Source organism: Eretmochelys imbricata, chromosome 1, assembly GCF_965152235.1.
Source record: "Eretmochelys imbricata isolate rEreImb1 chromosome 1, rEreImb1.hap1, whole genome shotgun sequence".
Classification (NCBI taxonomy): domain Eukaryota; kingdom Metazoa; phylum Chordata; order Testudines; family Cheloniidae; genus Eretmochelys; species Eretmochelys imbricata.
The window spans coordinates 269,901,379-269,927,123 of record NC_135572.1 but is presented as its reverse complement, the minus strand read 5'-3'; the positions used below and the strand labels follow the sequence as shown (position 1 = coordinate 269,927,123).

The following is a 25,745-nucleotide window of genomic DNA, read 5'->3' as shown; positions in this document are numbered from 1 at the left end:
TAGACTGAAAATGCTAGGGCTGAATTTAGTATTTTGTTGGCATGTTGTTTATTGTATTTGACAGACTGGGACGTAGATTTCATTATATTAGGTTTCCCACTAATACCTCTTGGTTTGAAGTTCAGTCCGTGGAGAAGGCAAATGGAACTGAAACACTTTTAACTGGCAGGCAAAGATCTTCTCCTGCTTTGCTCATTGATCTGTTTCACGAGACTCACACAACACTGGCGTTCATATATAAAACGGGACAGGTCTGTTCATGTATTTTTTTCTTTTTTGTGCTGCAAAATTTTGCCAGCGCAGCCCCGGCGGGGGTCCATGCCCGGATACGAGGGATCCGAGATAACGAGTTCGCTTCGTTGGCCCCCTGGCCGGAAAGCGCCCGGACCGGAGAACGAAACAGCTTTATGCAGCGCCGTGCCCAACCCTGCGCTCCGTCGCCGCCGCACTGAACCACGAGCGCTCCCTGCAGCGAGCAGCTTGGGCAGCCCGGACGCGCAGCTATTTTGTCTTTGCCACATCAGTAGGGGGGTGAGATCGGGCAGATCACAGCACCCGGGCATCTCGCTAAGTAGGCGAGTCACCCTGGGGGCGACCTGTGCCCGCGCAAAAATTCTTCTCACATTAGCAGTGAGGACCCGGGCGTCACCCCGGATCGTTATTTTCCTTACTCATAAGTTTAAGGCATACCAAAAAAGCGGAGCGGCCGGACGGGGGAGCCGAGAGGGAAGCTTTAACAGTCAGGGTGAGCAAGGTGGCAGTTCCACCCCGGATCCAGGTCAAGCCAGGCCGCGGTCGTAGACCCTCGTGAGGCTTCCACTCGTGTCTCTTTTTAGCGGGAGCGTTGTTTTTCGGGTATAAATCCGCCATGGTAACCGGCCCCGTGTATGCAAATGACGAGGCTTCGGCCGCACAGGATCGTGGGAACCGCGGGCCTTTCCTTCTCTCCCTTTTTTGCGGCGCGCGCGCCCGCGAGGGATCGCGCGACGCACCGCCGTGGCCGCGCGGAGCTGGGAGGGGAAGCGGAAGCAGTTTAGTCTCATGTCCGGGCCTCGCTCGCTGCGTCTGGTCTCTGGGCCCCGCGACAAGATGGCGGACCTGTCCCTGGACGAGCTCATCCGGAAGCGCGGCGTGACTGTGAAGGGGAGGTGAGCGCGGCCGGGGGCCCGGGCCGCAGCGCGCCGGGGCGGGGAGTCACCGGCGGGACCCCGAGCCCCACTATCGCCCCGGCCCCGGCCTGTTCCCTCAGCACCCGCCTCCTCCGACTTCTCATTGGCTGAGTCGCTCTCCCCTGGGACTCCTATCTTGATCCTAATTAGCTGGCCTTGCTGTCAGTCAGGGCCGGATGGGGGGGATGGAGAATCGGGGCGGGGGCAGCCTGGGGCCGTGCTGCGGGGGGGGGAGGGCGGCAGCTTCTTCGCCGGCACCCCGGGGTACAGCACCCCACCCCCCGCGCGCGGAACCGGCCTCTCCCGTCTGGGGCCGGCAGCCTGGCTGTGGCTGTGCCGTGGGGGCCACTGAGCCCCTGGCGCGGGGGGCTGCGCCCTCGGGCGAGAGGCGGAGGCTGCCACGGGGTGCTTTGGGGTGCCCTGCCCTCTCCCAGTGCCCACCTAGGCTCTCCTCCAGCTTCCTGCCTCCGCCTGGGCAAGCCCCCTCCCCACCAGGGCAAAGGGCTTTGCTTGGGGCTTTTATCCCCTGCTGACACTGCTGATCCGATGCTTTCCTCGTCTCTCAGCCTCCGCTACTTCGGCTTTGTCTACACGGGAGAACTGAACCAGGCTAAGCATAAAGGGTTCAGCAAGTCCACACTAGCTTTGCCTTGCAGCCACACCTGCATACACTGCTTTACGTGTAGGACTTGACATGTACAGTGTTCTTGGGTACCCTGCCTGTCGTTCCCAGCACAGCTCCCAGAAGCAGTGTGACAGTAATGGAAGGACTAGTTTAACCATTTGGGCTATTCTGCACCCACACTGGCAGGAGTTCAGGCTGAAATGATTCAGACTAAACCGATATTTAGATCTGAAAAACCATAGTCTCCTTCGTATATTTGGTAGCACATATGCAAAACTATTCAGAGTACTTGTGAATGTGAAGTGTGTTATAAGGTAGTTAAGAGGTGAGAATGATTCTTAGCATAGAAAGTTTCAGAGTAGCAGCCATGTTAATCTGTGTCCACAAAAAGAAAAGGAGGACTTGTGGCACCTTAGAGACTAACAAATTTATTTGAGCAAATAAATTTGTTAGTCTCTAAGGTGCCACAAGTCCTCCTTTTCTTTTAGCATAGCAAGTATATCTATATAGACAAGACCTATGTGCCCTCTCGATTCTCCTGCCCTATGTGCCCTCTCGATTCTCCTGCCCAGCTACCTTCTTCTCTGGCAGCTTTTGACCTTCCTCTTTGCCTCAGACATTTGATGCCCCTCAAGACCCTGTCCATGACTCTCTTCTCTCTCTCTGTGCTCTTCCTAGGCAATCCAATCTACTTCCATGGTTTTAGTTTGGGGAGAGGTTAGATTTGAACATGTGCTAAGGTGGATGAGTTAAAGTCTACTTTGTCTTGTCTAGCATCATCTTCTAAAACAGGTTAGCTTACACACATTGACTAGTGCAGAGTTTCTCAACCCGTGGGTTGGGTTGCAAGAAATTGGGCTCTCCCCCCTGCTCCAGACACTACAACCTCTGGGGTCACAATGCCACTCAGGTTTGGTCCAGATGTCATGATGACGAGAGCCTCAATAGGCCAAATTTGAGTGAGTCGCACTGTAACCCCATGAGCCAGGTCAGAATTCTACTCACAAATTTGGTTCAGTCAGGGGAGTGGGAGCAAACCTGAGCAGCGCTGCAACCCCAGAGGTAGCAATGCCTGGGGCAGAGAGCCAAGCCCAGCCAGCCCAACAGCACAGGAGCTGCCACTGTGAGTACTGGGCAGGACCCGACACCCCCCCCCCCGCCCCCCCGCGGTCAGGATCTGACTGAAACCACCCCAGGACCTCAACCTCCAGAATATTTACTGGGGTGCGACAGGTCATAAACATTTACAGTTGGATCCTGAGCCCCAAAAGATTGAGAACTACTGGGATAGTATATTTTAACACACTTTTAAATCCTAATCTAGCCAAAGCCTTGGCTTTGTCCCTTCATTAATGCTTTCCTGCATGCTCGGAACAGTTTTATGCTGTTTATTACACCAAGCACTTCCTCTCTCTTTCAAAACCCTTCTTAACAGGAATCCTTACAACCTTCATTTGCTCAGCAGTAATCTGTCAACAGCATCCCTTACTTGAACATTTGTGCCTTATCTATTTCTTGTTCATGGTGTCTGACGTAGATGGTAAACTCTCTGATCCAGCTAATACGCCTTACTTGGTATTTGGCAAGCAGAAGAAATTTGTATTACTATATAATACTGTTCAATAATACAGCCTTGCAAGATTGTCATGAAAATTAAAAAGTCTAGGCATAAAATCTGCTTGCCAACTCAAACATTATGAAAGCGATAACTCTTATTTTATTTGTCACAATCAAGCTGTTAAGTAGAAGTTGTAATAACAGGAACAGAGTTATATGGAGTGATGTGGTTACTGGTTTCTCCTGTATTAGGGCATCATTCAATGACTACAGGAGTGATTCTCTACAGAAAAGTGACAGTCATTATACCACCTCCTTTTTTTTTAATCATTGCTCTCTTGAAAACACTGATTTAACTTAATCCTCAGTACAGAGAATCCTGACTGATTTCAACAGCGTTAAGTAGATAGCAGTCTGTATAATTCTGCTCAGATGCTAACACTAGAATTGGGTGAATTGAAGTGAGAATGGCATAAGCCACTCACAGATCCTAACATCTGAGGGTCATGCACTTCAAGAAAACGTAACTTGTGTCTATCTGACAGGAATTCTTGAAAAGATGTCAATACAGGTTAATCTTGTTTTCTTCCTACCAGGGCATATTGTGTTACAAAGAACATATTGAAGGACAAGCTGAATCCAAAAGCATGGAAAGCTGTTTCTGTCCTTTTGGTCCTTGCATGGTTCCCCCAAAATAAACAACCCTTGAAGTCATAAGGGCTTCGATGGGAGCTGCTGTATGCTCAGCATTTATAGCTGCCTAAGTATGGACTTAGGAACCCGTTTTTAAAAATCTTGTCGTTTTGCCTTTTGCATTTCATATATACATTTATATATATAGTTTATAAATCATCTTATAAAACACCTAGGATCTTTAGATTAAATAGATTATTGGAATATCACTCTGCTGCTGTTCTGTATATGCACGTGCATATGCAAGGTTCTGTTTGGGAATACAGAGTTTTCTTTGCACCCACAGAAATGCTTCCATTAATGTTATAACCCACTTTATCAATCCGAAATTTCTTTTTCCAGACTGAACACCAGGCCAGTATTTGGAGGCATTCGATCTCGAATTGGGATCCAGCAAACTCTTCTAAGTAGACCAACACCAACCATCAGCTTCCAACGGACATTTGATGCCCGGCAAAAGATTGGCCTCACTGATGCCCGACACAAACTGGGAGTTAAAGATGCTCGGGAGAAACTGCTTCAGAAAGATGCTCGGTTCAAAATCAAAGGGAAAGTGCAGGATGCCCGGGAAATGCTGAATTCCCGCAAGCAGCAGAGCATGCCTGCTGAGAAGGTGACCAAAGTGATAGATGCCAGAGAGAAGATCAGCTTGAAAAGGAGTGCTCCTAGTGCTGCAATTGTAAGTCCAGCTGTGGGGACAGTGACCCCGGCCATGAAGATCACCAAAACAATTCAGGTAGGTAGTTACTGCTATCCTATCACTTGATCCCCACCATCTGTGCTATGACAGGCCAGTTACAATGATAACGGTTGGATAGATGAATCCAAATGATTAGAGAGGAGGAGTGTGGGAACCATAGTGATGAATTTTAACCCAGACACTGAAATAGGCATGCCTGGTTTTATGATGTCTGTGGATTTTTGGTATTCAGAGTGTTTTCTGCAAAATATGAGCTTTCATGTAAGCAAAAGTGATTCTAGTCCTTCTAGTTGCTAACAAAACCTTCTACATGTGACTAAGGCTGTGTTCTGAGTCTTCAGACAGACTGAAGTAGTAACACTGAGAGGTATGAAGCATCCCCATCTTGCCCAGAAAAAGTCTGAGGAAAATATAAGTATCGTCATTAACTCCTACACTGCTGATCATCATAGCAAAACACCCATCTGGACAGCGTGCTTGGATGTTCTGTTAATTGGATAGGACTGTCCGCAAGAATAAGATTACAAGTTAGAATATGCAGTTATTTGCATTTATAGCAGATATCTACATTTTTGGTCTTCATTTCCCCCGTCTACTCTTCTATTCTAGCCCTTTTCCAGCACAAGCTGATGGTGACCTGTTTTAGCAGGAAAGTTCTCGTTTTCAGGAAGTGGCCTAGTTACTTGACAAATGATGAAACTAAGGTTTTGTCCCAGTTTCAATATAACCAACTGATTGGCTTGCCATCGTTCCTCTGCACACTGAACTCTGGCTTTACCCCCTTGCCATGGGAACAACCTTTCCCATCCACCGTCAGGCAGAGATGGATTAAGATTTATTGGGGCCCTGGGCACAAAGAACATTTGGGCCCCCCATGCTGCTCCCTGCTAAGGGGCTCTGCCTCATGGTCCTCCCTTTCCCCCCAAGGCCCTGCAGCCTGGCTGGAAGCCAGGCTGCTGTGGGGAGTCCTGGCCCCCCTGCCCAGGGTAAGTGAAGAGTCCAGGACACCCCACAGCTGCCCAGGCTCCCTGGGTGGCTCTTTGTACAGCCTAGGGTGATCATACATTCCATTTTGGCTGGGGCAGTCCCATTTTTAAGACCTGCCCTGGATGTCCTGAGTGTTTTTTTTTGTTTTTTTGTTTTTTTTAGCAAAACTGGGCATTTGTCCCATTTTTTCTTGCCAACTGATGATCAGTTGGCAAGAGTAAATGGGATAAATGGCCAGTTTTGACAAAAAGGGACAGAGTGGCGGAGTGGCAGTATTTGGGGGTGAGCAGCAGGGCCCGGGCCAGCCCCGCCCAGAGAGGCAGTGGGGAATTTGCTCATTGGGCTTCGGCTGCCAGCCTGGCCAGCTGGCGGGGCCTCGGGAAAGAGGAGGAGCAGGGTGGCAGGACCCTGGAGGGAGAGGAGAAGCAGGGGGCAGGGCCAGAGTTCCGGTGCTCCTCCGGAGGCCCCCAAATTGGCCGGGGCCTGTGTGGTAATTGACCACTGCCCTAAGGTAACTTGAATCTCAGCTAACTCTGCTGGACCCCAGTGCCACCTGTCACCTACCAGGCTCCCCAGTGAACTACATGTGTACTGAGTGCAGTGAGTAGACCCAGATGTCACTGTAAAGGAAGTGAGGATGTTGGACAGCTAAAAGGAAAGGAGCTGGAGGAGAGCAGCAAACCACCCCACATGTACATAATAACTGGCACTTACAACCTGATCCTGACCCCTTCTGTCTGCTAAACTGTCGTCCTCCCTAGGATGAGCACCACAGCTACCAAAACCTTTTGCTGAATCTCTTACCTGACCACTCTTCTCAACTGCTTCCCATGACTGCTAGGAAAAGCCATTTTCCCCTTGAATTTGGAGGACTGAATAGGACTCTTTTTGGAGCCCATTGATCTGGCTCTTCTCTCAGCTACAGGTTTTGCTTCAGAGCATCCTAACATGCTGCTTCCTCAGAAAGACCAGCGAAATTGCATATTACCTCTGCAGAGTTCCTAGTCCTTGCCAGCCTGGGGAGTGAGAGACTGGACCAAAGAATAGAAGCTGGCTCTCTCACATGATAGTGTGATGCATTAATTACAGTACAGTAAAACTTCCCATAGTCTTTGATTATTCAGATAGTTGACACTTACAGCAATCCTTAACAGTTAAGGTAAAGGAATGTGTACAGAGCTCTCAGCTGTGAGGCATTAGACTCTTGCAGCTGTAAGATTTAAGTGGCTTCTGAAAACTTGGTCTACTTTAATGACTTTACTGATATTTTTGACTGACTCCTCTTGCCCTACAGAGCTATTTGGTATTCAGACTAAGTAGTAGTGCAGCGGTTCTCAAACTTCATTGCACTGTGATCCCCTTATGACAACAAAATTACTACATGACCTCGGGGGTGGGAGGGGTGAAGCCTGAGCCCTGCTGCCCCGTGTGTGTGTGTGTGGGGGATCTGGGGGGAGGAGCTCAGACTTCAGCTTTAGCCCTAGATCCCAGCAAGTCTAATGTTGGCCCTGGTGACCCCATTAAAATGGGGTTGCAACCCACTTTGGGGTCCCGACCCACAATTTGAGAACCACTGGAATTTTGCATAGTAGAGTTAAAAACTGAACATAAAATCATCATAACTAAAACCACAGAGGAAATCCTACATGTGGTCTAAGATTCTTCACAGGTTTTGCCAAAATTCCCGGCTGTTTGCAAACGCCCCTGCTCACAACCACAAACTAAACTGTCCTGCTCCCATCAGACAGACAGCCATGTTGCCTTGGGATGCAGTCTTGTCAGATCTCCGAAATGAATGGAAGATTGATCATTACCTGAATGAGAGGCCTCCAAGGAAACCTCAAGGTGCTGCAGGAAGTGGTGGTGGTGGTTTAGTAGGAAAGACATTCTCTCTGAATCTGAATCACTAGAGGGATCACTGAATCACTAGAGGGAGCTAGAGGGAGCTGTGCTGTTGGAGATGCTCCCTTCTAGAAATGCAAAACTGAGGCTCTGACTGGTTGTGATTATTAAAAGTTCCCATGCTAATTTTGCAAGAGGAGTATTAGCCGCACTGTCCTGGACAAGTTACATACAGCTCTCAAGATGGCTGCTAAACTGTTAAGAGACCCAGTATTCCAGAAAAGGAACCTTCAGTTGTTATAGCAATAAAATAAAAAAAGTAGGATCTTATTAGAGGGGAAAAGGCAAAATGCCACATTTATTGTGAATACAGAAAGAATCATAGTAAGCAGTTAGTTATAGCTATAACATTCCATTCAATTTCATATTTATTCACACATTCATTCATGTATACACACACAGACACAGGTTCTGCAAGGTTATTATCATAGTTACCAGCCTTAGAGTTGCTAGTGCCAAGCCACTGGCCAGGTGGCCTGGACATGAGGAGGGAGCAGGGCCTTGTCAGATGCTCATCTGTGCTCCTGGAAGTTGGTTTGCAGAATCAGACCCCAAAGTTCTCACTTTCTAGAGTCCATTTTTATAGGAATTGATTCCTGTGCCAGTCTATGGGAATTGCTTCATCATGTTGCTGCTGAATCAATCAGCAGATGTCACATTCCTGACGGCTCCGTGCTGCCAGATGTTATCTTGTTCTTCAGTTCTCCCATCCTTGAGGCTGTTGGGTGGATTCCAGTCTGCCCTCTGGGGGTCCTCTGGTTGTTTCCACTTGACGCCTTCTTCCGCAGATCGACACTGGATTCTTAGGCTGGCACCTCCCTGATCATTCAGTTATTATCCGCACCAAGCATCCATCCACATACATCCTCTATCTCTATTTTAATCACAATTGTTAACAAAGAGAGATAAATACAACAAAAGGGCGGGGAGTCTCTGTGTGCTGTTTCTGTTGTTACAAAGTATTGCTTTGAGAACAGACTCTGTCTTAGGATGTACTAACACAATTAGCAGCCAAAAACCAAGAGACCTTCCTCTCAATTAGTAATACCCTGGAATTTAAACTATGGGGAATCAAACTCATTTGTGATTTTATTTCAGAACTTCTTTAATATGATCCAACACAGTTATGGAACGGTGAAGTTGTAGACCCTGGGTTTATTCCAGTCTCACAGGGTAACTGGTCAGACTGCTGAAAGGACAAGCTTTACCATCTTGTGCAGCACTAGATTCAAGAAAAACTTCATACTAGAGCAGGGATAAGTTCATGCTTGATCTAGAACAGCACTTTTGAATTACTTTGATCCTTAGCGTGTAGGCTTCTGGGCAATACCATAAAATGTGGTTATATGCACTGTTGCTCCCCACAGCACCAAGAAGGGCAGTCAGCAGATCCTGTCACTTAACTGTGTTTAATATTTATATATGCACAAGTCTGATCTTAGCCTTGCAGGTTTTAAATTAATCTACCACTAATCTTGAGCCGAAGCACACATAATTGGAAGTTATAAATCCTCTACCTAGGCCTTAGCTCTTAATTCCTTTGTTGTTTTGGCCTGGTGTGTCATGCTGAACACCTACTGCAGAAAAAAAAAATTGATTCTGCATTATTCTGTTTCTTCCATGCTTCTAACTGAGGCTTTGTCTCTATGTCCTACCATGTCATGCCATGGTGTATATGAGAGCAGGGGTGTGAGTCTTCTTTAAGTATTCTTGGAATGAACGAATGGCTGCCCTCTTTTGAGACTGGGAATGGCAGATTCTGGTGTTAATACTTTGGTTTCAGAGTAACAGCCGTGTTAGTCTGTATTTGCAAAAAGAAAAGGATTACTTGTGGCACCTTAGAGACTAACCAATTTATTTGAGCGTAAGCTTTCATGAACTACAACTCACTTCATCGGATGCATACTTTGAACTGTTTCTTTCCTCTGATACCACAGCAGAAGGCTGCAGCCCCAGGACACTCTCATTCTGCAGGAATGAGGATCAATGTAGTGAACAACCACACACAGAGACAGGTGAGTTCCATTCACTGGCAGTACTGGTACTATCCACTTGTTGTTATGTGTTTTCCCCAAGGATTAGTAAATGTGACGGGGGCACCTTTCATTTTCCTCTGGGTTCCAGTATCTTGGAAAGAGAGGAATTTGAAAGTTGTTTCACAGCTTGACTCTTGTGTGTGTTCTTGTGAGAAAGGTAGAAGGAGGAGAGGCCTAATAGAGGGGGCCTTTTATATTTTAGCTATCGTACATGACAGTTCTGAGAACACAGTGTGGTATTTCCAACCTTTGCCTTTCTGAGTTTTAAAGTTTCTTTGCAGAATCCTCTCCTGTGTTCCTTCCCTCCATACTCTTGTCATAAAATCATTGGTAATATTGCACCAGATCATGCAGTCCATTTGTCCAACATCCAGCCTGCTAGGCTGAATCTGATTGTGATCTGTTTATAAGTGACCAGGTGCGTTATGTGGGGGGTTCACCTGTCTCAGAAGTTCTGAATACTGGTTCCTGATGAGGCAGGATGCTGGATTAGCTTGACCAGAGTTGTGATTTAGCTGGGTAGTTCTTGTGTTCATTAACTGAGCACACCTCCTCTGGAGGTCTGAGGGAGACATCTGGCACTCTGTGCTGTCCCTTTCTTTACCATATTTGCATTTGAAAGCTTTAGCGCCAGCCAGCCTTGTAACATTCTCATCACCTTGATTTTTTTCTCTTTCTTCTTCTGTACCCAGGCTCTTGTTTCTTTTGGGGTTTTCCTCTACAGTAGCTCTCAAATCTGTTTTTTCCTCTTCATAGCTATGGTAAAACCTTTTCCATGTCTTGGTCATCTCTTGCCTTGATTAGTGTAATTACCTTCTCTCTGGCCTCCTTTGGTCTTACCTCTTAATTTACTCCCCACCCTCATCTGCCCAGAATGCCATTGCTTAGAACATTTCTTTCTTCCTTTCTTCTGGCAATGTTGCTGCACTCCGTGAATCCCTTCACCAGCTTTCTCTTTCCATCCATGTCAGATACAAGCCCCTTGTCCTCATCCTCAGTGTTCCTCACAACTCCATCCCTACCAACACTTCTGCTCTCATTTCATCCAACCATCCCTCTTTTTACATTGCTGCTGCATCTCTTGCCTTCATGTTTTCTTCATTACTGTATCTTATGCTTGGAACAGCCTCCCATTTCCTGTGTCCCAACCAGAACCTGGGTCCTCTTTAAATCCCTTCTTTTGCAGATCCTTTCTTCACTGATCTCCACACTTTGTGAACTGTTTCCCTGAGTATAGAATCATAGAACTGCAAGGGACCTCGAGAGGTTATCTAGTCCAGTCCCCTGCACTCGTGGCAGGATGAAGTATTATCTAGAACATTTCTGACAGGTGTTTGTCTAACCTGCTCTTAAAAATCTCCAATGATGGAGATTCCAAAACCTCCCTAGGCAATTTATTCCAGTGCTTAACCACCCTGACAGGATGTTTTTCCTAATGTCCAACCTAAACCTCCCTTGCTGCAATTTAAGCCCATTGCTGCTTCTCCTATCCTCAGAGGTTAAGAAGAACAATTTTTCTTCCTCCTCCTTGTAACAACCTTTTACGTACTTGAAAACTGTTATCATGTCTCCTCTCAGTCTTCTCTGTTCCAGACTAAACAAACCCAGTTTTTTCAATCTTCCCTCATAGGTCATGTTTTCTAGACCTTTTATCATTTTTGTCACTCTTTGGAGTCTCTCCAATTTGTCCACATCCTTCCTAAAATGTGGCGCCCAGAACTGGACGCAATACTCCAGTTGAGGCCTAATCAGCACGGAGTAGAGTAGAAGAATTACTTCTCGTGTCTTGCTTACAACACTCCTGCTAATACATCCAAGAATGATGTTTGCTTTTTTTTTTTGCAACAGTGTTACACTGTTGACTCATAATTAGCTTGTGATCCACTGTGACCCCCAGATCCCTTTCCACAGTACTCCTTCCTAGGCAGTCATTTCCCATTTTGTATGTGTGCAACTTACTGTTCCTTTCTAAATGGAGTGCTTTGCATTTGTCCTTATTGAATTTCATCCTATATACTTCAGACCATTTCTCCAGTTTGTCCATATCATTTTGAATTTTAATCCTATCCTCCAAAGCACTTGCAACCCCTCCCAGCTTGATATTGTCTGCAAACTTTATAAGTGTACTCTGTATGTCATTATCTAAAACCTTGAAGAAGATATTGAACAGAACCGGACCCAGAACTGATCCCTGTGGGACCCTACTTGTTATGCCCTTCCAGCATGACTGTGAACCACTGATAACTACTCTCTGGGAATGGTTTTCCAACCAGTTTTGCACGAACCTTATAATAGCTCCATCTAGGTTGCATTTTCCTAGTTGGTTTATGAGAAGGTCATGCGAGACAGTATCAAAAGCTTTACTAAAGTCAAGATATACACCTCTACCCCGATATAATGCGATCCTCAGGAGCCAAAAAATCTTACCGTCTTATAGATGAGACCGAATTAAACCGGGGTAAGTAGAGGAACCTCTCCCCACCCCAGCTCATCTCCGCTCCGCCTCCTCCCCTGAACGCGCCACCGCCGCTCCGCTTCTCCCCCGCTTCCTCCCTTCCAGGCTTGCCACGCCAATCAGCTGTGGGTGGGGGCGGCGGCACAGAGGAACCGCTTGCAGTAACACAAATTCGGATATAACGAGGTAAAGCAGCGCCACTCCCCGGAGTACTACTGTACCACGTTCTATCCGAATTCGCATTCTATTGGACCACATTATATCGGGGGAGAGGTGTACCATATAGCTACCATATATCTTTGTGTTTGAGTTGAATTATAGGCTCTTTAGGCAGGTATCTTGGCTTTGTGTTTTGGAAACAGCCATATGCATTTATGCTTCCCCTTAAAAACAATATTGGCTACAATGAAATGCAAGTATTTGTTTTGGAGTTCTCCGCAGTGTTGAGGGTAGGGATTCAAAGCATCTAACAAATCTTGGAAATGAATTGATCATTCAGCAACAAAGTATGTCCACCTCCTCAGCACAGTGTTTTCTGGGACCGGACAGGCATCTAGTGTGTTGAAGAATACAGTTTATTCAAAAGGAATTTTGGACTCACATGCATTTGTCAGCCATCTGCTTACCAAAAAGTCATGTACATATGCTTTAGGCTGATAGCTGGCAGGATGCTAAGGAACAGCAGGCACTAAATTTTCACTCTGTTAATGTTGTCCATGAGTCCACATAACATCTAGAGATTCAGAAATACGTATGTAGCTGCAGTATTTCTGGAGAACTCTCTGTGCCGTGGCATCCCTGAGAAAAAGGTCACAGCGTGAGGGCGTTCTTGTGTACACTTGCTTTTTTAATCAGATTTGTCCAACCTCAGCTCTTTGTCACTGAGTTGTGAGGGCAGGAGCAAGGCACAGAGAGGGGCTGTTGCTACCATCCCTCTGACAGTGAGCAGGTCTGTTCCTGAGGAGGCTGGAGTTGGGGAGAGGAAGGTGATGGGACTGGTGTCATCTAAAGTAAAACCACGCCATTGTGAGACTTCTCTTTGCTTGCTGTTTGTCTTTAGGGCCTGTATGATATGGAAGATGATGATGAAAGCGTATCTCCCCTTCCTAGCAAACAGATGAAAATCACGACCACAAACAGCTTCCTACACAACGCGGTAAGGGAGTGCCTCAACAGTCCCCAGCACACCATGCTCACCTTGGGTGGACACGCAGGCTGCAGCTTTACAGGGTTTATGTTCTTTTGAAGTATGTAAAAGATCCCCTTGGAAAGTGTTTGCCCTCAGCCCCTCCCCTCCCGTCATGCCTGTGCTTCCAGCTTTATCTTGCAGGTCAAAGGAATCCCCTTTGGGCTCCATACAGTTTTACAAGCCTTTTGCAGCCGGAATGACTGCTTACTGTCACTGGCAGGAGATTCCTGCATGTTGGCTTTTGGCTGTCTTCCCCTTGTGGGGAATAGTTCCTTGAACCTGGCTCATCATTGCCTGAGCATGCGAGTAGTGGAAACTTGCTGGTCCCACTGATCCAAGACTGGACAACTAGAGAAAGAGATCCTCTTGCATTGCAAAATAGCAGATTGCTGCCTATCAGCAGGCACCAACCATCTGGGGGAGGGTGGAAAAGAAGGCAAATAGATGTGGCTGTCCTGGCGAGCACAACCTGGTTTGGTCCATCTAAGTCAGTGCTGAATCAATGCCGCTGAATCAATGCCACTGAACTCCTGGAGTTGCCAGCATCTGACTAAGATTTAAAACTGAGCTCCTGACCACTTGTGGTCATTAAAAATTCCTGGATTTTTTTTTTGCAAGAGTAGAGATGTTAGTTCCAATACACTGATCACATTCCAACCATGATCATTATATTCTGCTGACCTAAAACTCCCCAAGCAGCCCCCAAATGGAGATGTTATTCTTCACATCTCTTCCTGTGATACTAGGTTAGTGTTTCTGAAGATTGGCCACTGCATTCTATCCCATAGATAGTTAAATCTTAATGGATGAGTGATCTCTGCAGGCAGTTTGCAAAGTGCTTTGGGATCTTCAGGATGAATGATGGAAAATGAAAATCCTTCTTAACTGAGCTTTATTACTGCAATGTGAAAAACAAGTACCTTTTAACAATGCTTGTCTGCAAGGAGTGGTGACGGCTGTCTTTAGGGCTAAATGCATCCCTGAGTGCTTTAGCTGATTTCCCCAGCCAGGGGTGGAGCTGCTGAGAGTCTCCGGTAGCTCATAAAGTCATCAGACTGGGAGGGTGTGACAGCACCTCAGTGTGTGTTGGTAACTCTCCTTGGCCATTGTAGCTTGAAAAGGGGTTTCTGCTTGAAAAGGTTACATCTTTCAAGTATGCTGTTATTCACCCTTTGTTTAGGCTGGGCTGAGTGGCAATAAGTTCTCTCTTTCCAAGACCGTCCCCCTCACCAAAGTGGTCCAGAATGACTCCTATACAGCCCCCCCAGCACCTCTCTCTCCCATTCGGACAAAGGCCCTGACAAACATGTCCCGGACCTTGGTGACCAAGGAGGAACCACCAAAAGAACCAGCACCTGTTGAGGTGAGTACAAGAAAAGGGGTCTGCCTTCTAGTGGAGACCTTCCAAACCTCTAAAATCTGTCTAGATGAACTGGGTGGAGAGTTTGCCTCCACATATCCCTCCCACACCCTCAACGTGGGATTTGTTACTTAGAGGGTCAAGCCAATCTGGAATCTAGAACCCACTTCCAGGCATTTTAAAGCTGAATCTGTCTATGAATCCTCATTTACTGCTAAACAGTAAGAAAAGGGAACGTGTGGGCTTCCCATCTCGATGCTTTTGTTGAATTTTCTGTCCCCCAAAAGTCCTAGCAGAATCCTTGTTACTAGGATAAAAGTTAAGAAATGGGTGGTTACTTGGACACCAATGATGACTTGAGAGACCAGTGGGATTTAAGGTTTAACTGACTGATTGATTGTTTACATGTGCAGGGCTAAACTAATTGTCACACTTGGGGTTGGGATGGAAAAATTACTTCAGAGACCTATCAGCAGGAAAGATGGGCTTTATCTGTAAAGATCAGTTGGGCTGAGTTTGAGGGAGCTTAGTACCCTCTTAGCTTCTCAGCATTGTTTTCCCTCTCCCTTCTCCCATTTGCCTTCCCTAGGGCCCTATTTGCTTCAGTTTATTCATGCTTTCTCTGCCATGATGTCTTCTCTGATAGGTTTTGCTCTGTCCTTCTGCATATGATATACTCTTCTTTGTGTTGGCAGCCGGTGTTCAGCCCTTTGGAAGGTACAAAGATGACTGTGAACAATCTGCACCCCCGAGTCACAGAGGAAGACATTGTTGTGAGTGCCATTTATTGCTGGGCTCTGTGTGGCTAGAATTTCCCCCATGCCCCTCTCCATAGGTTTGATTGCACTAGCCACATTTTGTGTTGGGGTAGGGGTTGGCATTTGTTTTTTTGGAAGAGTTCTGAGGGTTCCCTACCTTCCACTTCTTAACCTTTATGTTGAAGAAAAATCCCTTTTAGGGTGCATTGAGACCATCTCTGATTGGCTGGAGAAGTTGATATCAAGGGATACATGGCATTGTTCTTACCCTTCTACTGCCTACCCTCCACACCCAAAACCTCCACAGCATTTGTACATAGTAAGTCTCCCTTGTGCTCCCAGCCCCTGAGCACTAAACATAGGCCCCCTCCTGGCCCCCCAGCTGGTTAGAATTTTAATTCATGTTCTTTTCAGAAAAGGAAAATAAGGAAATCCTTTTAATCCCACTTTGGAAAAACCTTCCTCTCTCCTTCAGTTAGACAGAGAGGGGTTACCGGGTTTAACTCCAGGTATTTCCTGTGCTATTAATTCTTGTGCTATGACTGAAGTAGCCTTGAGCTCTTCATCCTTCAGTAGTGTTATTACAGGTTGCAAAATAGGTTGATTACTATCAGACACCAAGTACTTATACCAGTGGTGGACAACCTGCAGCCCATCAGGATAATCTGATTATGGGCCGTGAGACATTTTGCTGACATTGACCGTCCGCAGGCATGGCCCCCCGCAACGCCCAGTGGCCGGGTTTCCCGTTCCCGAACAATGGGAGCTGCGGGAAGCAGTGGCCAGCATGTTCCGGTGGCCCCCGCGCCGCTTCCTGCAGCTCCCATTGGCTAGGAACGGTGAACTTGCGGAGGGCCAGGCCTGTGGACAGTCAACATCAGCAAAATGTCTCGCGGCCCGCAATCAGATTTCCCTGATAGGCTGCAGGTTGCCCACTACTGACTTATACCAAGTAGGTACCTCTAGACTGCTAGCTATTTCACTCGCAGAATCTTGAACTACTCAGCTGTGGATGTGGGGGCCCCCTTTCTGAGTTTAGCCCACCCATGATAAGACTGTCAGCTCAAAGCAGTAATTCTAATGTGTCACTGGCAGCAACCATAGCCATGACTTGCTGTCTGTCCTCAGGAGCTGTTCTGTGTGTGTGGCGCTCTAAAGCGAGCCCGTCTTGTGCACCCTGGAGTGGCTGAGGTGGTCTTTGTGAAGAAGGAAGATGCCATCACAGCATATAAGAAATACAACAACAGATGCTTAGATGGTAAGTTTGAGGCTGGAGTTCGAGGTGGGGTGCATGAATCAATCAAAGGCTTTCCAGCTCAGTGCAGATTTCAGAAGGTAATTCAGAGTCGTCTTGTGCTGCTCAAGGAGAGTGTGTGTCAGGGAATGCTACTGATAGCTGGACAAAGGGGGTTGGGGTTCAGTACTATAGGTTTTATGTAGGTAGTTGAGTATCTCCACTGTCCATCAGTGTTGTTTTCAAAATCGATTTCTCTAGGGGAGAGGTCTAGCTCAAAGGTAGTACAAGAAAGGGACCGAGAGACTTTTTTTTCTTTTGGACCATATGAACTGGAACCATAAACTCACTGAACCTTAAATCTCACCAAATGAGGGTCAATCCATCCTCAGCATCATATCCACTCGTTATACTCCACACCTGAACGTAGCCATTGTATGAACAACATACCCTCATATCTCAGTGTCTGTACTTTGACCCAGTAATCTTTTGCCTCCAATCAGGGATATTGCAGATTATGTATTCCTTACCCCATCTTATCTTAAACCGAACTTCACACCCCTTGATAATCCCCCTTGATAATCTGTATGTAATTCCCTGATAACCAGAAACTTCTACGCTTAAACTCTGTATCGTTCACCTTTTTTTTTTTTAAAACATCATCTTAATAAAAATTTTAAATCTGGCATCCACTGAAGTTAAGAACACAAAATTATCCCCAGATAAAACTATTGGTGCATCTAAGCCAGTATGCTGTCTCCAACCCCAGCCAATGCTGGACACTTCACAGGAAGGCATGGTGTCCCTACTTGTGCAGTATAACGAACCTGTTTTTTGCAAAGGCCTCAAGGCACATCAAAGCATTTCTGAAATCAGGGATTTGCAAAAATGAATATCAGTCTCTGTATGGATTTTGAATAGTATAGTGATTCAGCTAATACAATTTACCTATATATAATTGTAGATGGAAATTTGTTGCTGATTCTAGATGGCTTTTAACATGCTCTTTGCCCTTGAGCTTGAGGATTGATGGCTCTTGTAACTTTATCCTAGCGAGCAAAGTCATGTAAGATGCAAGCAGCTCAGAACCAGAGATTCTCCTGCATCTTTGCTAAACCATTGCAGCCTACTCTGTAATTGCTCAGCCAGCTGTTATCTTGGTGCTAAAGTGTTGTAATTGCATTAACCTCTTATGGTAGCTCTGCTGCTGCTTGCAAGTGCTCTGACTTTGCCATGACTCGAGTGAAGCTACGGTCTCTAATGGTTCCCCACAATTCCCCAACGTGTGGGGCTGCGTCTGCTCACCTCTGTCTGCACGCTAGTCTAATGCTTCTGGGGTCTATGGGGATATGAAATTTGGCTTTGGATTTTTTTAGGGCAGCCAATGAAGTGCAACCTTCACATGAATGGGAATGTCATCACATCAGATCAGCCAATCTTGCTGTAAGTGCTCAGGGTGGAAGAGCCAAAAGAATTTGCAGGTTCTGTTTTGGGGAGGACTTTTGAGGTGAGGTGCAGAATAAAAATTTTTCCATGGTAAATTTTTCTCACAAGAAAATCCTCTGTATCCCTCTCTCACCTACACCCCTTCAGCTGCATCTAGCCCTGGGTTGCAGATGCTACCTTTCCACTCAAGGAAAACAAGATGAGACTCCTTCCAGAGCCCATCAGTGCTAGCCTGACTGACTGCAGGATTGCTCCTGAGCAATGCAGTGCGTTTCCTTCGCGTGCACCTGAGTTGAGTGTGCTGTAGTCTGTTTCCATAGGATCCCTAGCTCCTGCTGGCTCAGGAATGAGAGGCTGGGACAAGGAATCCCTGCATGGCCAAAAGCATATCTTAAGCCACGTACCCAATGTCATGGAGGGGGAACAGTAGCCTCTGAGCCTGCCCTAGACTTATGGTGTGATGTTAACTGTTGTGTCTGTTTTTCATCATGCAGTCGATTAAGTGACACCCCCTCTGTGAAAAAGGAAGTAGAACCACGGCGGTCGAGTGCAGGTGCCTCCTCAAATCCGCCAGCTGAGGTGGACCCTGACACCATTTTGAAGGCGCTCTTCAAATCCTCGGCGGCCTCTGTCTCTGTGCAGCCCACAGAATTCAAAATCAAACTCTGAGAAGAGTGGAGGCAAGCAGTGGACTGGAAAACTTGCTGAAGGCGTGAAATGGGGAGAATCGCGTGGGAGCGCAGGTGTTACTGTGTTTGCCCACCTTGTGCTTTTTTGTTTTCTATGATCGCTGCCTTCCTACAGTAGTGTTCCCTCTCATGTGTGTATTTTCTGTTTTCATAGTTGGAGTTTTCTTCCACATTTTTCCAAGAGAATAACCTCCCCCTTCTGCCAGTGAGATATATTACCAAGCATAGACCCATGTAACTCCCTCGTTTGCTCCACGCCCCCTTGTGGCCAGCTATTAAAAGTGCAACCAGAGATTTTGAGGGAAGGGGAATGATAAACAGCACCTCTTGTCCTCAAGCTAACAACCTCTGACTGAACGGTGAAGCCCCTCTGTTATTGTCGCTTGATACCAGATTTAATTTTTAAAGCTGCTGCATTTGGGGTGGAGCCAGGTGTGATGCTCGGAAGCAGGTGGCGTTTTGACAGTTTTATCTCATGTGCACCTGGTAGGATACAACTTCTGCCTGGCTGTTAGATGCTTTGCTGATCAGCAGCTGTGACACTTGGAAGCACTGAGAAGAATCTGGCTCCCCTGCTTATCAGCCGATGGAAGAGTTTTGGCTGGGGGGAGGATATATGCACAGGTGCAGACATACAGCATCTTATCTGCTGTCACAGTTAAGCCTCTGCTATTATCCTGGTGAAGTTCAGTTTTCAGTAATGCACAGAGGGGGAGAAAATAGCTCAGGCTTCTGTGTAATGTGAATATATCAGCTCCTTAGGGTACCCCAAGGTGATCTGCCCTTTCTTCCCTCTTTCTGGACTGACTTCATATGAGAGCAGGGACTTTGACCAGAAACACAAGAAATCAAGTGTTTCCCTTCCCCTTAGGTTGAATCATATCATGTTCTCCCAACCCCTGCTGTCAATATAGGGACATGAGTTTTTTATTGCGTGAGGTGGGGACTGGGAAGTTCCTCTATCATCCCCATTCCAATTTTATGGAGAGGAGTGGGCTGGGGAGTAAGTTATGTACTAATATGTAGGAAGTAATCCTCTTGTCCACCTGCTCTCAAGGAGTATCAATTGTAAAAGGGCTCCATGTGAGCTATGCTTGGCTGCTTTGCAGAACAGCTGCTCATGTACATGGGCTGGAAGGATGGTGGAGGCACTTCATGGCCTCAGAGAGATGGCTGTTGGGAAACCAGTGTAAGGGATACAGCAGAGAGGGGAGCATGGAAACCAAGCAAGACCCAGGTCGAGCCACAAGAATGTACCTTCCAAGCAGGGACTGTTTGTCTGTGATGAGCCATTGGCCACTAGGTGGCACTTGCCGTGTTCCCTTTGTTAGCATAGCATTAACCCAGTGAAAACTGGGAAGTCCAGGTAGCTCTAATTGTATTAGTTTCAATTGTATTATGAGAAAAGAGGGAAGTGAAAACCACCCCAAAATCTGGCTGAAGTTTGAACTTAATCCTTCCAGCTATGAAACTAACCAATTCTGTTCAGCCCTGCCGACATTCCTTAGTGAACTCTGTCCAGTACCATTGTAGATTGAGACTCCATTTCTTGGTGGACCCTGTGTTTCTTTTGCACTCTTGTTTTGTGCAAATTTTGTTCTGTCTGACGGGTACAAACCATTCCTCTCTCATTTTATATTGCTCGTAGCCATGGAAAGAACTGAGGACTCAACAGAACTTGCTTTTCTGTAGTAATTGTATCTGAAGAATAACTGCAGTTATCGGGGATTCTTCTTGTGAACTGCAGGTGTGTGGGGGAAGGGTTTAAGACTGCAATTGTTCCTCTTTTAGATCACCCATCAGACATCTGTGTTTTAATAAAAGGGGGTGGGAAAAGGGAGTGTTAGGGATTGGAGAAGACTATGTATTATCTGTTTCAGAATAAATGTTTGTTATACAGAGATTGGATTCTAAACTTCTTAAGACACTGGGAAGTTGACAGAGACCAGGTCAGTTGAACTTTGAATCAAGCCTGCTGCTTCAGTGGTAGAAAGAACTTGGGAAGTCTCAAATTAGTAGTGTTGGTTCAGTGATGAATGCCATACATAGTTAAGCACAAGGTGGGGCTCAGCTGAGGCAATTGGTACTAATATGACAAAGCCTTACAGCTTTGGTGCTGAAGTTCAGCCCAGCTCACTAAGTCATCAGCATTATTACCAGCTGATAGCTGGCTGCTGTCCTATGATGTGAAATGAGATCGGTAGTCTTGGTGTAGTTTTTATCTATCTAAGGTATCACACTACCAAAATGACAGGTTTCAGAGTAGCAGCCGTGTTAGTCTGTATCCGTAAAAAGAAAAGGAGTACTTGTGGCATGTTAGAGACTAACAAATTTATTAGAGCATAAGCTTTCGTGAGCTACAGCTCACTTCATCGGATGCATACAGTGGAAAATATAGTGGGGAGATTTTATATACACAGAGAACATGAAACAATGGGTTTTACCATACAGACTGGAACAAGAGTGATCAAGAAAGGTGAGCTATTACCAGCGGAGGGGGCAATGGGCTTTGTTGCAAGGATAGGTGTAGTAGGTAACTTCTGGGTACTCTTCTGGGTCTGTCAGTCTGTTTCTTCACTTCAGCAGGTGGGTATTGTAGTTGTAAGAACGCCTGATAGAGATCTTGTAGGTGTTTGTCTCTGTCTGAGCAGTTGGAGCTTTCATCCAGACCACACCACAAGATCCATTGTCTACAGCCAAGCTCTACGATACAACCGCATTTGCTCCAACCCCTCAGACAAACAACTACACGATCTCTATCAAGCATTCTTACAACTACAGTACGCACCTGCTGAAATGAAGAAACAGATTGACAGCGCCAGAAGAGTACCCAGAAGTCACCTACTACAGGACAGGCCCAACAAAGAAAATAACAGAACGCCACTAGCCATCACCTTCAGCCCTGAACTAAAACCTCTCCAACGCATCATCAAGGACCTACAACCTATCCTGAAGGATGACCCATCACTCTCACCGATCTTGGGAGACAGGCCAGTCCTTGCTTACAGACAACCCCCCAACCTGAAGCAAATACTCACCAGCAACCACACACCACACAACAAAAACACTAACCCAGGAACCTATCCTTGCAACAAAGCCCGTTGCTAACTGTGTCCACATATCTATTCAGGGGTCACCATCATAGGGCCTAATCACATCAGCCACACTATCAGAGGCTCGTTCACCTGCGCATCTACCAATGTGATATATGCCATCATGTGCCAGCAATGCCCCTCTGCTATGTACATTGGCCAAACTGGACAGTCTCTACGTAAAAGAATAAATGGACACAAATCAGAGGTCAAGAATTATAACATTCAAAAACTAGCTGGAGAACACTTCTATCTCTTTGGTCACTCACTTACAGACCTAAAAGTGGCAATTCTTCAACAAAAAACTTCAAAAACAGACTCCAAGGAGAGACTGCTGAATTGGAATTAATTTGCAAACTGGATACAATTAACTTAGGCTTGAATAAAGACTGGGAGTGGATGGGTCATTACACAAAGTAAAACTATTTCCCCTTGTTTATTTCCCCACCTACTGTTCTTGTAAAGTGCTGGAAATGGCCCACCTTGATTATCACTACAAAAGGTTCTGTCTCTTCTCTTTTCCTCCTCCTTCCCCCCCGCCCCCCCCCCCACCCCCCACTGGTAATAGCTCACCTTTCTTGATCACTCTTGTTCCAGTCTGTATGGTAACACCCATTGTTTCATGTTCTCTGTGTATATAAAATCTCCCCACTATATTTTCCACTGTATGCATCCAATGAAGTGAGCTGTAGCTCACGAAAGCTTATGCTCTAATAAATTTGTTAGTCTCTAAGGTGCCATAAGTACTCCTTTTCTTACTACCAAAATGGACACGGTCAGTCCACATTATTGGCAGCTTAGAGGCAAATGAATGAATGGAGCTTTGAGACTGAACAACCCTCAGGGTTGAAATATACTAGTGAGACTATGTGGAGAAGCTTGTGTTGCTGCTGTCTCCTCCGTACCTGTTGTGAGAGAGGCCTTCAGTTTACAGGTCTTTTAGGCATCTCTCAAGAGCTCTAAGCTCACAACAAACATTTAATTAAAAGAGTAGATCCTAACTATGCACTGTCAGGCCCTTTTGGCAATTCTCACTTCATGAAGGTCTACACCAGTTGTAACAGTGGAGGGGAAAATATGTTCCAGTGTTCATTTACACGGTAATCTTTTTGGAGCAGGGACAGCACGGAGCCCAATGGGCGCAGAACCTGACTAAGGTCTTTCAGTGCTACTGCAATATAAATAAGGCTACAAGAGTTTTTGGGAACCTTAAACAGTAGCACAACTCTCCTGCCTGGCTCGGTAAACTTTTGTCTGTCCTTTTCCCCCAATAATAATCATTTTTTTTCAGGACAGATGAAATGTCTGTAAGGCCACTGATCTTCCAAGTGGTGGAGTGTGTGTGTTTGATGATAACCACAAGAATTCCTGTGCTGCATCCTTACTTTTAAACATCCATATGCTCTGTGGTGGTATATTTACCCAGCCCATCATGGCCTCTTTAGGACAGGAGACTTCAGTTGTCTGCATTGCCACTGCATTGCAAAGCCTCTTTATGTGGATGCTTACCTTCCTTTTCCCATTTGACAAGAAACATTGTGGTCTTTAGCCTGGCTAAGGCTATCAGGACTGTGTGGAGCAACAAGCCCTAGAACTGTCACTGACCACTTCACAAGCATGTAAACAGAACCTACATGGTGACAGGCTTTAAAGGTCTATCTTCCTGATAAAAATGCAGCCTCATGGCTCCAAAAGGGTTTGTCATGACTGTGAGTACTGCTTCATGGACACAAACCTGCAGTAACACTAATCCTTTTAGAGGACTGTTGCCCTGTTGATCTAGTTAGTTCCAAAGGCAGCAAGGCATGGTATGTTCTGGTCTGTCTCTGTCTAAAAATGTTCCCCATAGTGAATTATTATGCAGTTAACCAGGAGCTTTCTGGTTTTATACACTAAGCCTCAGCCATAGCTGGAGAAAGGTTACAGGACTAGGTGGATCACTAATCTCCATATTTTTGGAATAGGAAGTTCCTTTACTGTTATGCTGTGAATATAGACACATGCTTTAATAGTACTTGTTTAAGGAAGAGGTTTATATTAAGAATGGTCACATTATTGACATTGTGATCATAGGTCAAACCTGGGATAATTTAACTGACATGGAAATTTATTTAGAAGGCCCTGGCACACTTCTATTTCCCTACAGCCCAGGAGTTCAAGGCTGACCATTCAGAATGTTCGGGTTATACATATACTGTAATGGAAAGCCTGGGTCAAAGGTGAGTTCTACTAACAGACCTTATTTGTAGAACTCTAATATAATTAGAAAGTTACCAAAAAAAAAAAAAGCATTTATCATGTGTTACCTGTAAAGGCATAGCAGTGGGGGATCTTGACCTTGGTCATTTCTCAGACTATAAGTCTAATGAAGGTCACCTTTCCCATGATGTCTACAAGGTGTTCAATCATTTATCCGTATCCAATTTTTATTCATAATTTAAATAAACCACATCTTGCCATCCTTACTGGATCAGCCTATTCTGTTAATCTTGGTGATTTAGAGAATCTACCCAACTGCTTTAGGCTTCCTATCACAGCTCATCCCTACCTCTCCAAATGGCTCTCATATCTGTGGCAAGCAGAAGTTAAAATGGCTGAGAGAGCGCTTTGACTCGGTCAGTTGAAAAAAATCTCTCTTTTTAAAGAAAACAATTTGTCCCATGGGAGCTGGGATTCTCGCGTTAAAGAGAGTGAGGGAATGGGGCAGAACCTTAGATGCAGCTGCTCATTTCATAGGATTCCATCTTTTTTATTGATTGTCTTTAAGCATTCTGCCACCTCAGTGATTTAGTATCTTCCAATGACAGGTTAGATTGGGTTGTTAGAGACTTTTAAAGCAATGGTTTGTGTGAAATGAGGTGGTGGTTCAAGTCCAGTTTCCAGTGGCCCAAATCTTCACATCACAACTGTCTGCAAAGATAGGTAACAGAAAATTCCTCTCATCCCTAGGGTTGCACTCCACTGGGAATTGAGACGTGGACAATAGTGGGGAAGACAGAGGAAGAGTGATTTGGAAAGAAGTTGTGTTCCCTGGGGCTGTGCTGCACCTCTTAGGGAGACAGAGAGGTGCTTTTAGACTCCAGGGCTTTACATTTACCTTCTTTCACCAATCAGAATTTTTTTTTTAAGTAAAACTAACATGTTGGAAACAGAAGGGAGGGAGCATGCTGTGCTGCCTACACCTAGAGCTCTAGTGTCTTCCAAATTGTCGCAGCTTTTCTATGCAACTTTGGCCACAGTACTTAATCTTCTGCCTTAATTTCCCCATCTGTAAAGCAGTGATAATACTTGGCTACGGCAGGATTGTTGTGGGGCTCAGCGGAGTCCTCTGAAGCAGCAAAATCCCCTGATGAAATTGCCCTAGCATGGAAATTGCTGTAATTATGGACAGGGCCATGCCAATCCATTCGCTGAACAGGGTGGATGAGGCCTTGTGGGGCAGGAGCTGGTCTGCAGCTGTGTTCCTTCTTTCGCACCTCGGGGCGCAGTCAGAAGCGCTGTAGCCAGGCCTTTAGGAAGTGGGGGGGGGGGGTGAGGGCCCTGTATTTACCCGAACCCCCCGTGCACGCTCTGACTGCACCCAGCCCCGCGCTGGCAGAAGCCATCACGGCGAGAGGGCCGCGCCTGCCTTAGCAGCACCCTGGCCGCGCGCTCCCGCGCACACACCCTCGCACCCAGGCGGGGGAGCGCACGGACTGGCTCGCTCCGCTCCGAACGGCGCCGTTCTTCTGAAGCCCCGCCCCCTACCCAATCACTGTTTGACGCCGGCTCCCCCCCCTCCCCGCCCAGCGCAAGGGGGATGACGCAAACGCTGGCCCGCGAAGGGACTACAGCTCCCGGCGGCCCCTGCGCG

At 46.2% G+C, this 25,745-nt stretch overlaps 1 protein-coding gene and 1 non-coding gene across 3 annotated transcripts; one reads left to right on the top strand and one right to left on the bottom strand.

Moving 5' to 3' along the window:
* Positions 1-538: 538 nt before the first annotated feature.
* LOC144259765 (U12 minor spliceosomal RNA) lies at positions 539-688 on the bottom strand. Its single transcript, XR_013344903.1, has one exon. It is a non-coding gene; the product is annotated as a U12 minor spliceosomal RNA (small nuclear RNA).
* A 330-nt stretch (positions 689-1,018) lies between these two features.
* POLDIP3 (DNA polymerase delta interacting protein 3) lies at positions 1,019-20,703 on the top strand. Of its 2 annotated transcripts, none has more exons than XM_077831117.1 (9): positions 1,019-1,148; positions 4,387-4,780; positions 9,574-9,648; positions 13,185-13,280; positions 14,494-14,676; positions 15,369-15,446; positions 16,560-16,689; positions 18,042-18,108; positions 18,606-20,703. In XM_077831117.1, the coding sequence occupies exons 1-9, from the start codon at positions 1,042-1,044 to the stop codon at positions 18,778-18,780; spliced, it is 1,305 nt and encodes a 434-aa protein (XP_077687243.1). In that variant the 5' UTR covers positions 1,019-1,041; the 3' UTR covers positions 18,781-20,703. The 2 variants fall into 2 exon arrangements, with proteins under 2 accessions (XP_077687243.1, XP_077687235.1); XM_077831109.1 differs by having other exon boundaries at positions 9,571-9,648.
* Positions 20,704-25,745: the final 5,042 nt, after the last annotated feature.

What these genes read in the sequence shown, in the direction of transcription:
- POLDIP3 (XM_077831109.1), top strand. Translation starts at nt 1,042, where the DNA reads ATGTCCGGGCCTCGCTCGCTGCGTCTGGTCTCTGGGCCCCGCGACAAG. An exon ending in ACAGCTTCCTACACAACGCG is followed by an intron (nt 13,281 to 14,493) that starts GTAAGGGAGTGC and finishes CCCTTTGTTTAG; the next exon opens with GCTGGGCTGAGTGGCAATAA. An exon ending in CAACAACAGATGCTTAGATG is followed by an intron (nt 16,690 to 18,041) that starts GTAAGTTTGAGG and finishes GGATTTTTTTAG; the next exon opens with GGCAGCCAATGAAGTGCAAC.